Genomic DNA, 13,951 nt, shown 5'->3' with positions numbered 1-13,951 from the left:
AACAGATTTGCACAACAGAGTGCATGGATTGTGTGTGTGTGGGTGTACGCATGGTTATGGGTGGGTGTTGTGCGTGAATGTGCATCCACCTCTACGTCTCTGCATGCACGCGCTAGTCTGCAAACGCATGCGCTCTCTGGAGACTGATATAACAGCTTTATGCAGATGTTGATCTCATTCTATTTACAAGAGCCACTTTGCGTGCTTAGTCAAATTATTCAGCGCTTACTACACGGGCCAAAGCACAACCCGCAGGGGAACCTGATAAACAAACAAGAGAGAATTATTCAGGGTTTAAACACTTAAACACCCACTTCAGCACAGCCCTTTAAGTGGGTGATTAAAACAGGCACTGAGCCCCGATGGAAGGCTGAATCCGGCCCCAGCGTCACGAGTCACGACAGGGACATAGAACTTACTCCTTTCCCGAATCACATCACTACTGCATGAGGCGTTCTGGACGCAGCATTACTATATATAGTATAATATTGTTTCTTGTCAGCTATCGCGCAGACTGCTGATCCAGGGTCAATCAACCCTTTCTGAACTAGGGGTGAATGTACACAGGTAGCGGTATTGGAAAATCAGTCCGATCAGTCCCAATTAGAGTATCAGAATCTGAGAGTACACACAATACAAAAAGACATATGAGATATTCAAGACACTAGAGCTGCTTTCCCACATGTACTGCAACCCTGAAATCCAAATCATTTGGACTGGACATTAACTGGACTTTACCCAGCCAGCACCCTAGTACAAGTCTGCGTAATGTCTGATAGAGTGGTATGTGTGAACAGAGCAGATAATTGTCCGGAGCATTCACAGCGAGCAAGTGGGCGTGTCGCATGTTGATGATTGCCAGTTATTTTCCTTCGTGCACATCGTGGTACATGGAGCGTAGCTGCTTCGTACTCCTTTCTGCTTTCCTTTATATTCCTTTCCACTCTTTTGTTTATATTACATCCAAATACATGCAGTATCAAGGCCAAAAAAAACAAGTTGGTAGACTCGTCAGCCATCTTGAGTGTGCTAAAACTCCACAGCGTAATTGTGTCACATCCCACCTCCTGCACTCTCTACCCAGGCTCCGCCCCTCGTGTAAACCAAATGGAGGTTAGAGTTTCCAGGTTGTGTAAACATGTCTGACACGGACAATCTCTGGTTGGAAGCTACATTTGTGAAAGGGTAACTCCGTCCAGACTTGCTTATCCGCAATTGCACGGAGTGCATGTGTGAAAGCAGCTCAGGAGTCATTCAGATTTTTTGGAGACATCAGATGCCATTGTGGACAAAAGAGGAAGTGTTTCCAGCTCTGTTTACTCTGGTCACAATAAGCTTTTTCGACGATCCTCTGCAGCATAGATTGTGCTCTAGATAAGAGTGAGAGACCAGGTGGTGGTCTGGGGAGCAGCTTTTCAGGCCATAATTTAATTATACCATGCAGAACATGTGTATAACGTGTAGTTATTCTTGATAATGCGGATTTTCTGCTTTTATGACAGATGGAGGCACTCAATCTCAATCATTATGCTCCAATGGCCCTGTCGTGCATCCATTATCTAAAACTCACGATATCTTTTTATCTATTATTTGTCAGAATAAATATCATCATTATCAGCGTGATCTGCAGCACCACTACGATGATATAATCATCCGGTCATCACCATCGTATCACTCTGAGGAACAGGGCCAATCGTGTCCCCGCTTTTCACACCCTTGCATCCAATTTGCCTCATCTTTTAACAGCTTTTCCGCATCACAGCGAGCGCTCAGGGCGTTCTTGGTCCTGATTGTGTGGACAACAGGCGTGGGAAAGGCACAAGGTACAGCAGATGTGCTGCTGTCGCCTAATAACAAGAAAACACGTCTTTAAAGACATTCAAACGCCTTCATACCATGGTTCTTAAAGTGGCATGACGGCAGAAATGATTAAAGGAGGATATAACAAGACGTCGCTAACTAGGTCGTCAGTTTCGGCAACAGTTGACATAGTAACCCCGGCAAACCACAGAGAGCCATCTAGTGAATAGGAATTATACACACGATGGGAAGGAGCCTTCGGCCAAATCCAGCCCTCCGCTTCTATCTGCGAGAATACAATGTTTTTATTCTTTCCTGTAACTTTTCAGAAGACAGGAATGTTTCTTGTCCATGCACGCCTGATTACGAGTTCAGGGATACTAAATGAGCTCGTTATTTTCTAACGGACTATCTGCTAATTAGGATTCGGTTCAAAGCCATTCAAAACCGGCGGCTTTAACCCTGTTTCAAAACAAAAGGCGATGGGGGGAGGGAAAACCTTAATGGTCAAACATCCTTAGAATCCAACTTTTAAATTTGCATATTCACATGGATGCCAATAGACCATTTTTCAAGTGTGGAACAAACACTGTGGAGTAAACAGAGAGAGAGCGAGAGAGAGAGAGAGAGAGTGAGCGAGCTTTGAAACGATCAACGGCTATCCGTCGCTGCGCAGTGAGCAGATATTTGGGGAAACAAAGCACAAATCTCAACCGCTAATCCCCCGGGATTCGCAGCGCATTCCCGCAGACGCCTTTGATCTCTGGAGTGCATCCGGACGGCCAACTCCAGACATGCGGCTCCCTCATGCACACGCCTGCACAGACACCGCCATACGTGCACACGCTCTCACACAGGCAGCGCTCCAAGCCCCATGGCCAAACCCCCATACCTTGCATGCCCACGCACTATTTTTATCTGCGCACGCATATCAGACAAAGTGAGGGGTAAATTTTTTCCTAAATGAGATGTCAACATTTTTTTTATTAATAACGACTAGCAAATACAAAGCAAATACTGCCGTGAAACACAACAAGCATATCTGAAAGGAAAGGAAAATTAAGTATGTCAACCATCCTCCATGATAGTGTCCTGTTTAAAGAGTTAATTATCAAATAAGTAATTATTTTGTCAAGTAATAACGTAATTTGTGGACAACAGTGATTTTGTAAAATAGACCTACACAAGTTATAGAGAAAAAAAAAAGCTGTCAGGGAAAAGGGCTAAATTGATCATTGATTTGAATAATACGATACACTAGCTGCAAACCAATCCAATCCATCAATAAGTATTTAAGTAAAACATCACGATAATTAAACACAGAGGGGGAACAAAGAGAGCACAAAGCACAACAAAGTGAAGGGGAAGCGATCAAATGTCTGCACGCTTCCGCAGCTCCTACTCTCTCCGCACCATTATCACCCTTTCACAGAAACGCTTCCCAGGAGGCACCATTCCAGAACCAGAACCGTCACACCAGAGAGCTAGCTAGTTAACTCAAGTGAAACGAGATCCCTGACGAAACACGAGAGCCACCTGCGTATTCCAGAAGCACCTCCCAGTCCACCAGCAATGGACTGACATCAGCCCCAGACTTCCTCCCTTACTTCTCATGGAAGGAAGAAAGAAAAAAACAAACAAAAACCACACAAAAAACCACAGGGACCTTCTATAGCCAGGTGCTGCTCTCCCATCCCATCCAATCTCACCCCACCCCACCCCCATCACATCGCCCCACCTCCCCGCCTAAAGGCCAAGGCTTTTCTTTTCTCCAGAGCATGGCCCCAAACGTCTCCCACAGCCTCTTCAAAGAGCAACAACAGGCATGGGGTCCCAGGAGAGCAGGGCCGGGGTGCAGCCCGGTAGGAGAGGGCCATACGACGTGCAGCACGCACAAGGGGCCGGCCGGTGGGAAAAGAGCACGCAGGGGAGAAGACAGAAAGAAGGAGAGAGAGAGAGAGAGAGAGAGAGAGAGAGAGGAAGAAGGAGGGTGCATTTGAAAGGGGGTGCTTTCAGCTTGCAGACAAGGGCCCTCGCTTTTTTAAGACGACACGGCGGAGGGAAAAAGCACGACAGCAGAGGCAAAGAATGAACGGGGATGCAAACCTGCTGTGTCTTTTATCAGCCTCAGAAGCTGAGGGGGCAATGTGTTTAAAAGCTTTAGGCCTACTTCTATAAAAAGAGAGAAAAAATTTCTACCCACACAAGATATATATATATCAGAGAGTCGGCAACCTACTGCGACACAAGGGGGTTGGGGGCAGAAGTTTCACTGTGATTCTCTCGTTGAGATGCGTTGTCAGATGAGGCTTTGCTTTTTGTCTAGGATTTCGTTTGGCCTAAGATGGAAGCTTGGTGAAACGAGAAGTAGAGGGAAAAAAGCTTTGGAGTAGTAAAAGCAGAGGCTTTGTAGAGCATGCTCCACCGTGAGGAGGGGGATGGGAGGCCGGGGTGGAGGTGGGGGTGGGGGCGGGTCGCTCCTTTTACTACGCAAAAAAAAGTGGGAGGAGGAGCCGGGGGTGTCACAGCAAACACCTCTCTGCAGGACCCACTTCAAATGCAGTCGCATTTCATCAGCCCCAACCGACGCGGGGCCACAGGGTAAACTGAAGAAACAGATGGAGCTGGGGAGGGAGAACGGAGGAGAGATTGGAGGGAGGAAAGATCCCGGAAAGGAGGAGGGGACTTAAAAGGATGGGGGGGTGGGGGGTGGCGGCAAAAAAAAGAAAAAGAAAAAATTGTTGCGAGGTAGAAAGGGAACACTTCACCAAATTACACCGAGTGAAATACATCAAGTTACTTGTGACACCTGGAGCATCAGACACATCAGATCCGGGGGCTCAGGCCATAGATCACGACCGCGATAATATACAAGCCATGCCAACCGGGCGTCGCTCATGGACTGATTTAGAAAAATGTCACGAGCTAGCTGCCAAAGTGGCAAACAGAAATTTGAACCGCCGGATCATAGGTTGTTGAAATCTTTGACGCCGTCGATGTCTCTGCACGCCACATAATCGCACGGAAGGGCGGGGGCACGTGTAGATATACATTTCTGGAGAAGGTGCAGACAACGTGCTGTAAACTGGAGAGTATGTGGAGTGAAGGCGCCGATGGTCTCTGCATCGCAACATGGTGAGATCCACCTGCCCGTCCAGCTCACTGTCCGCCCTGATGCCCGCGTGGCATCGCTTACCACGAGATGAGTGGAGCAACACAATTAATATTAACAAATGCTATTGACCTTATATCCAAGCCCCCCACAGAAAAGATTGCAGTGAAATTTGAGCAACCTCTAACTCCTCCCCCTTCCCAAGATGCTGCAGCTGATGTTGGTTGGCAAAAGTGAACGAATGAAAGTTGTATTCCATCATTTAATTTATTTTTTTGCTTTCTTTTTAAATGAAGAGCTTCATCAGGAATACATTTTGTGAAGGATCAGTTGAAAAGCATTCCAAGCCTCGGCTCCCCGCTGTGCACTCCCGACCCACATTTTCCTGGCCTCCAATTCATCTGGCAGAGGGTGGCTAAAAGAACAAGACCTATAAATAACTATCTCACCAGGTATCCCATACAGCTCGCCGCTTTTAGGGCTCAGAGCTCCTACTTCTGAGCCCCCCCCCACTTCAGCTTGTTTGGGGCTGGGTAGTGTGCCGTGCGTGGGGGCATATGACGGCTTTTCGGTGCTTAAATTTGGAAATTTGGCTTTTATTGTTACCTCGCAAACGAGACATTGAGTACAATCCGCTGCGTTTAAAAGAATACTCCACCATCATGTTTATTTTAGTTCCATCAGCACGTTTACTCACTTTCGTAGAGGTTTGATGGGGTTAAAACATGGGGTACTGTGCAATTTTTTTTGTTCACCCCATCATGAAGCACGTGTTTGCAACCCATTTAATTTGTTTTTTATTATGTACGGTGTTAAGAGATGCCTAAGATCTTTCATGATTTGCTGTAATACGATGGCAAGATATTCTTTGGATTAAGCGTTCCAGGAAAAGTGTTTAAAAGGGGGTTTAAGCAGCCATCTCATCTCATTTGGGATCATAATTCATTTCAATGGGATGTTCAGCTAAACATATTCTGGAGTAACTACTCACAGAACAAGTAACCGATAACATATTACCACACCAATGTTTTGAAACAAAGTCGAGTTCTTAAAAAACAGTTTCCAACAAAGGTTTCTGCCACAAACCAACACAAATGACTCAAAGCAACAGCGACCGCAAAGCGAAAAGACTGAAGTTTCATATTTTATATTCAAGAGCTTGAATCCACATTGACAAGACAAAAAAAACATCCAAATAAATATTGATTGATAAATCCGATCAATCAGGAGCACCTTTCTTCTTCTTTTATTCATAGTCCCTCTGGGCTAGGAAAGCCATTAGGCACACTGATTTGAATTATCTATACAACAGAACTCCAAATTGTTCAAAGAAATACAAAAAATAAAAATAAAATACATCTACGTAACTTTTTCAGACCGAGTTTGTTTTCCATCAAAGGGCCGGGACTCACTTTGCGCTAAGTGGGAGTAGTTGTTGGGGAGGAAGAAATACTGCAAAAAAAATAAATATATATATATATATTGCTCCTCAATACATTAAGAAACAAATTCCTATGTATAATTGTATTTTTAAAAAATGCACAATTTAAATTAAACCGGAATAACACCTGACCACTGAATGAGTGATACAAACACTTCCATAAAACGCCCTCCCCTCCACTCCACGCTCTTGACCACCCCCCCCTGACACGGTGCCCTCCATGCTCGGGTTCCTGTTACAATATGAAGATGTTTATTGGGGGCGCCAGGCGCACATCACGCTAAGCGGCCCTGACAGGGTGTGCGTGCGACACCAAGAGCTGGGTGCAACCCCCCCCCCCAACCCAACCCCCCCGGCGACAGGATCACTTCCACGTCACGTCAAAACTGGACCGGCACCAAAGGGCCCTGCTTTGCATTTCTTCCACCGACTGCGAGTGAAAACACTATCGCTGCAAAAACAATCGTGGACCTTAACCCAATGTGGACTTGAGACCAGGAGAAATTTGGTTTCCCGCCCAGGACCGGCAGTGACAGCTCCTTGAGTCTTTGGTTAAACTGCTTCTCAAAACCATTTAGATACAAAAGGATAGAAATCCTGTAACCAACAGCTTTGTGAATCCAGGAATTGCTCTTGTTAAAAAGTCATTTCAATGGCTACAGACACCTAATAATATTAAAATCCAGTAGTCTTGACAGGATCGCTGTTGCTTGCTTTTTGCTCAAAGTGTCTTTCTTTGAATAGAATAAAATGGGATAACTATTTGGACGTGCATTCTGGGGATGATTTGTTTGTTTATTTATTACTTGTTAGGCTTGATTTATCAAGCATTCAGCCTTTGGGAAAAGCTTTGTCACCAAAGAGGCTTAAGGCTCCTCTGAAGCAATTCCAAAGGATTTCCCAACTTCACACAGCAACGGCTCTGTTCACCAGATCACCAAAATACAACACGGGCATGCCCTCCAGCCAATTCACAACAATTTAAACAAAAACATTAACTCATTCTTTCCATTTCTAATTACTTATACAGTAGATACCTTGGGTGGAAGACTGACTTTTACTTGGTGCAAGACAGAGAGATCTTTCTTCAGCATATAATGAAAGGACCGACTGAATGGTCCGGTTTAACCCCGCAAACCCCAAATAAGAAATAAGTGAGAGAAATGAGCTCAGTGGAAAGTTGGCCAAAATGGACCAAAAGGCGGTCCATATTCCCAGATCTATTAACACATTATCCACCCAATGTGATCGTGAGGATTAAAAAATAGCACGCATTGACAATGTAAAATGTAGTCTTTAAAAGAAAGATAAAGGGGATGTTGTACTATCACACCAGGGGGCTTTACAGGATGGAATGTACAGGAATGTCCATATGTTATCCTCGATCGGTCATTTGATGATGATCAAATGAATGGACTGGGTTGTTGAATTTCAATGTCCGTGTCCGTGTCTTGAAATAAAATCAAAAAAGCTTCTTTTTCATCATTGTATCTGTTTTGTCTCACGCGCGCTTTGGCCAAAAGGCGGGATTTCAGGACTACACAGCCGGGAACGCCTACATTTGCACCTGGCAATTTTCCCCCGAAGTTAAGTGTGCAAAATAAACGCATGTAAATTATGGCCAAGAGTGGACTTCAATCTCAAATTAGATGTTATCTTTAGCCTACACCAGGGGGTTACCAAACTAGGGACCTTTACTGGCCCCCTATGGGCCAGTAAAGGAATTGCTGGAGGTCTGAAACAAAAATAATTTTACAGGGTTTTTTTTTTTTGTTTGTTTTATATTTTCAGTATATATTTTTATAGAAACTCACCCTTACTAATGAAGTTTGTTGTGAGATTTTCCACTTTTTGTCAGCAAGTTTAAGATAGATAGATTATATTTGTGTATCCCCATTTTGTACACAACAAATGTGTTATATATCAATTATTTATGTATACTAATTTATTTTGATATTGTTAGGGTTGTTGTTGTTGTTTGTTCGGGGGGGTCCTTCAGCTATAGCCTAGTCTACCTTAAAACAAGTTTGAGACCCCCACATCTCACCCCCTCAACTATTAAGGGGAGCGTATCGATGTCCCAGGGATCCTATGCTCCCGAGTTAAATATTCTGTTAACACACATTAGTAATACCCTCCTATTGTGTTCGGGTCAAATTTGACCCCTTTCAGGCTAAAATATTTCATAAATATTATCCAGGGGGTTTTTTTAATTGGAAAAGGGCTTCAAAACAGCTTTATAAAACACAACAAACCAATGGTTATCATTCCATCAGAAAGTTGCATCTCCGGTGTTCCGGTCAAATCTGACACGTCGGAGAATAATAATGAATCTGGGTGGCTCTGTGGATAAGATTGAACTCAAACTTGACCCTAACCCTAACCCAAACTAACCCTAACCCCTCACCCTAAACCCTAACCCTTCTCACAATAGCCCATGCCATATTCAGCGAATACAGAGCTGGGACACATACATTTTTTTAAGGTTCCCATTACGTGCTATATAGAGCTGGGGAACATAGAAAGCCTGGGAACATAGGACCTACCCCCCATAGGAATTACCCCCTATTAAGACCAAATTCTGTAATAAAAAAAATAAAAAATAAAGGTAAAGGTCTTATCCATAAACAACACTTTGAAAGTTCCTCACAACTAAAAGTTGAGAACCTTACACCGACCCCAGCAACAGTGCGTCGGACGGCGCACAACCACAACGCGGGGTCAACTCCCAAAGTAAGCCTTCCCCTGCCACCACGGCACGGGCTCCGACCGGCGCAACCGCATCACCGGCGATAAGGAGACTTTAACGCTCCTGCACTCACCCGCCGAGCACTCGAGCCGCAGTTGTTCTTGTGGTGACAGCCCTGGTGCTGGTGCTGGTGGTGGTGCGGGGCTGAGCAGCAGTACTTCTGCTTGACCAGCCAGTCGTCCAGCCCCCTCCTCGCCAGACACGCGTTCACTACGAAACTGTCTCCTGGAGCGAAGGATAATTATATCAGCGAGACATCACGTAATAAGAGAGAAAGGAAAGACAGAGACGCGTCCCGGCACAAGCGCTAACCCGGCGGGAGCGACACGGTCCCGAAGCGGAAAAAAAAAACCCCAAAAACAACCAAACAAAACAAAAAACCCCAAAAACGACCCCGGATCAAAACTTTGTGACATCACATCATCCGAGTGTGGTGCTGGTGCTTCGGTGCTTCGGTGCTTACCTTCGGGACTCTCCCTCGGTTTACAAATCGCAGCTTTCCGAGCGGGAATGATAATAAATTAACAAAAAAAAAAAGAGAGAGAGAGAGAGGGAAACAGAGGAGAAAACACGTTACAAACCGAAAGAGAGAGAGAGAGAGAGCACTTGCATCAAAGTGGAACAGAACGGAAACAACGTAAACAACAAGCAGCCTCACCATGTTTAGAATGCAGTTTACCCATTTCTATGCATCGGGGTGGAATTGGGAAAGACACCGGAAGAATTGTAATCCCCCCCCCCCCAAAAAAAAAAAAAAAAGAGAGAGAGAGAGTACAAACAAAACAAAACAAAACAAAAAAACAAAAACAAAAAAAACAAAACAAAAAAAAAAGCAGCAGAGGCGATATCCAAAAGCTGTCCACGCGCGAATGGCGAGAGCGGAGCGGGCGGCGAGAGGGAGCGAGAGGAGCAGCGGAGCAGCTCAGTCCATCCTCCTCCAGCGCGGAGCCACGGAGCCTTTGATCGGGCTGAGGCTTCCCCCACCCGCTCCTCCGCCTCCTCCTCTCCTCCGGGCTCCGGGCGGGGAGGAGGCGGTCACACCCCCCCCCCCCCCCCACCCGCTCCCCTCCCCTCCCTCCCTCTCTCCTCCGGGCGGGGAGGAGTGGGAGCGGGAGGCGGACACCCCTCGCCCCCCACCGCTCCGCTCCGCGATTGGCACTCGGTCCGGGATCAGATTAGATTAGATTGGATTAGGTCGATTACGCGGAGGCGCCCCCCCCCCCCCCCTCGTTTCGCTGGGCGCACAACACGTGCGTCGTGGAAGTAGCGGAGCCGACGCCCGGGGCGGGGGCGCGGGGGCTTCCCTGGAAGCGTCCGAGTTGTGGGGGGAGCGGAGCCGCCTGCGCCTCGCAAGCACCGGGACCGGCGTGGTCCGTCCGTGTGCCCGCTACAGCGGGTCGGAAAACCCAACGTGGCCGCCACCTCCTTCCGTCGCGTTTACGATTTCGGAATACGGAAAACTACAGATACATACATACACATACATATAAACTTAATTTAAAGAAAGAATAAACATTGTTAACGCCACAGCCGTCACTACGGCTCTCGCTTATGGTCCCAGTCGGAGGAACCTCACTAACTCCGACCTCGACATACAAGATGGCTGCTACGCGCATAATCGTTACGTGAAAGTGTAGTAACTGACATTAACAATGTTTTTTTTTTTTGTCATTAAGTCTATTTGGACCTGACCATGTACATGTTCGTCGACACCCAGAGGCGCACTCAACGCCCCGGTCCCATATTTGTTCTGTAGTTGTGTTTATTCCGAAAGAAGCACATAAAAGTTTTTCCCTGGGGGGCGCCCGTCTTGGTTCTCCGACTTGTTGTACCGGAACGCGGTCACACGCAGTGTGACGTCATTCCCAGCGCCGACTTCCGAGGTAAATGGACCAGCAGCAATATTGTTTACGTGCGGAGCAGCCATCTTGGAATGGGTTCGGGGTTGGTGGGGTTCTAACGACTTTCCGAGCCGAGGTGGCGTTCCAGTTGAAATTTCCTGGGAGCTCGTAAGGTCCGACTTTTCGGTTCAAATGGAACGCATCATCACTGTGGCGCAACCCCAAAGTTCGCATTTTCCCACTTCCGGTTCCCTCGTCCAAAAGTCAATGGGTTTTCTGAATGGGTTTTTTGGTTAGACGCCTAAAAAATAAAAGTCTGTGGTTAACACAAGCCTGAGCGATTTTGACGTTATGTTCTACGACCCAAAACACGTCAGCAAATACGCCGTTCTTGAATTGTGAAGCTTTTTACGTGTCTCAAAAAAGGCAGTTCGGAATTCGGAGCTGCGAGTGACGACACACCCGAGTTGTCCGTGTTCCAGTACAACAAGTCGGAGAGGCAAGATGGACGACTCCTCTGGTGTGCCTAACTTAGCTTTTTTTACTTCTGGCGATTGGATTTACGCTTCAAAACTCATAAAAGTGGCGTTCGTTTGTGTCGAATATCTTGCTGAACAAAACGTGTAAGTATCATAGACTTATGTTCGCCACAGAGTTTCGGCAATAATCCAAAAACCCAACGGAAAAATCCCAGTGGCTTTTTGTCGAGGGAACCAGGGCGGCGCTGACTTTCGGGTTGACCTACAAAATACGTCATCCCTGCAGCGCTCTATACAGGGGAAACAGTGAAAATGATATTCATGGCTGAACATACAGTATAAACATATATTTCATTTTTTGTTTTTTATTTGAAAGCACACTTTTTGCCATCAATTTAGGCATGTTCTTTCAAAACAAACTTTAACTATAAGGAAAGCATGACAATTCCCCACTGTCTTCTCATTCGGAATGTGAATGAGAATTGGGTTTTATTTGCCAAACATGCTTTTACACATGAAAGGAATTTGACTCCTGTACTAACATTCAACAATCAACGACAATGAGCAAGATTTTTCAAAAGTAGCTTTTGCCTGCAGTAAACAGTGGTGTTATCATGCACAGCAGTAAAGTGGATAAAGTGCATTTGTAACACTTATATATAAGTAAATATAAGTATACTAAATATAAGAAATGTGTGATGGATTTATTGCACAGTGAACATGGCTGTGGGTCTGTACGACTACTGTATATATGATTGGCAGGAATTTCTCTGGGGACATGTAGTGACAGGTCACACGGCTGAGTTAATTGTTCATTAAAATGGTGTTGAAAAGGAATAAGCCATTCCTATATCTGGAGGATTAATTATATTTAAGTGGTCGCCTGTAAGATAATTCCCATATTATCCCATTTTTACTGAGCAGTTAGTTTGTACGAAACAGCCATTCGATGCATATGCGTTATGCATGAGCTCCTCTATATGCTGTAGCGTCCTCCATTCCTGGGGGGGGGACCAATACACTGAAATGGACTGAATATAAACGATCAGAAGAAGGCAGATTTGGAGAAAACAAAGTGTTTGTCTTGGAATGAAGATGAGGGTAAACCCGCGTGTTGAAGAAAAATGTGGCGTTTTTGAATGGACTTCTGGAATTTGTAGTGTAATCCACCCAGCACAGACGATCTTATGGATTGGTACTTTAAAGGTCCCATATTATGAAAAACTCACCTTTTCAGTGCTTGTGCGCATACATTGGGTTCTCTGATGGGCCTACTAACACACAAACTGTGAAATAAGACAACCCAGCCAGTTGTTTAAATATTTTCCTGTAAATCCCCCATATTTTGCCTTACCATTTAACCTTTCTAAAAACACATCGTCCCCGTTCCCCGTTTCCCCAAACGAAACCAATAAAAACTGTGTTTTTATTGTGGATGTATTTATTTTCCTCCGTTTACGTATTGAATGAAAGAAAAAAAAAAGCCCTGAGCGCAACAGGGTCATATAGAGAGCCCCGCCCCACCAAGCCACAACCAGTTCCAGAGGGGTGCGCGGGGAGCAGCAGCTCATTTGCATTTAAAGCAACGCAAAACACAGAAACAGCCCGTCGTGGACAGGAGGGGTGTAGAGGCATGTTGGAATGGCTAGAATGCATCATCTGAGCGGTACAGTATTTTCAGCAAAAAAAACTTCAAAGACATGTTTTGGGGACCATCCGTCCGGTTGTCTAGACGGAATGTACTGGTTAAACAACATAAATGACCTACAAATGAATCTCCTATAGGGTCAAACTTCCAATAGGATTAACACTTCCATCACAGGATGCAGATTTCCCAGGTCATCTAATTTTTTCATATCTCAACATACAAGAGTTCAGTTTTTTGAGAAAAGTAGGTTGGTGGTAGCCCACCTCCAATTTCACCCCATCCATCCATCCATACATCCATACATCCATACATATATACATCCGTCTATCCATCAATTCATCTGAATGGACCATTGATCCTCACAGGGTAAAATAATCAAGGTTAGAAGGTTTACGGGGTTAAGTTAGAACTTTAGGAGGCGGCTGTGTGTTATATATCTCTATATACTGTATATATAGAGATATATAACATATATCTTATATATATATCTGTTGTATACTGCGCTGTATATCTCCATACTCACTTTATTCACATGCACTTTACTCCACATATCTGTATATACAAATAGCCTATCCCATATACATAACTCTATTTCCTTCACTTCTACAGTATTTTGTACCCCCACTTTGTATTATCTTTTCGAGTTTCATTTAATTTTTATTTTATTTAATATTATTGACCTCTTGACTCTTGACTCATATTATTCTATTCACTAACTGCATTACATTTTTGGAATCAGTTAGTTTCAGTTAGTTAGGTAGTAATTAGGTCAGCTATGATGTTCGGTTCAGTAATTATTGTGCATAATCTCCGGGTGCGTTGCAAAGACATTTCACTACATACTGTATATGTATGAACGTATGTATGTGACAAATAAACAT

General features: G+C 44.9%; 1 protein-coding gene across 1 annotated transcript in view; it reads right to left on the bottom strand.

Moving 5' to 3' along the window:
- Positions 1 to 9,785, bottom strand: part of nkd1 (NKD inhibitor of WNT signaling pathway 1) — a gene marked incomplete at both ends in the record, with an annotated part of 40,181 nt that extends 30,396 nt beyond the window's left edge. Inside the window, 3 exons of the mRNA XM_079998338.1 lie at positions 9,176 to 9,327; positions 9,566 to 9,598; positions 9,761 to 9,785. Of these exons, the coding sequence (XP_079854464.1) occupies positions 9,176 to 9,327; positions 9,566 to 9,598; positions 9,761 to 9,785 (210 nt within the window). The remainder of the gene's footprint in view (positions 1 to 9,175; positions 9,328 to 9,565; positions 9,599 to 9,760) is intronic.
- Positions 9,786 to 13,951: the final 4,166 nt, after the last annotated feature.

This window comes from Zeus faber (genome assembly GCF_960531495.2).
Source record: "Zeus faber genome assembly, chromosome: 3".
Lineage (NCBI taxonomy): Eukaryota > Metazoa > Chordata > Actinopteri > Zeiformes > Zeidae > Zeus > Zeus faber.
The sequence above is the reverse complement of the archived record's forward strand: the minus strand, read 5'-3'. Positions and strand labels throughout refer to the sequence as shown.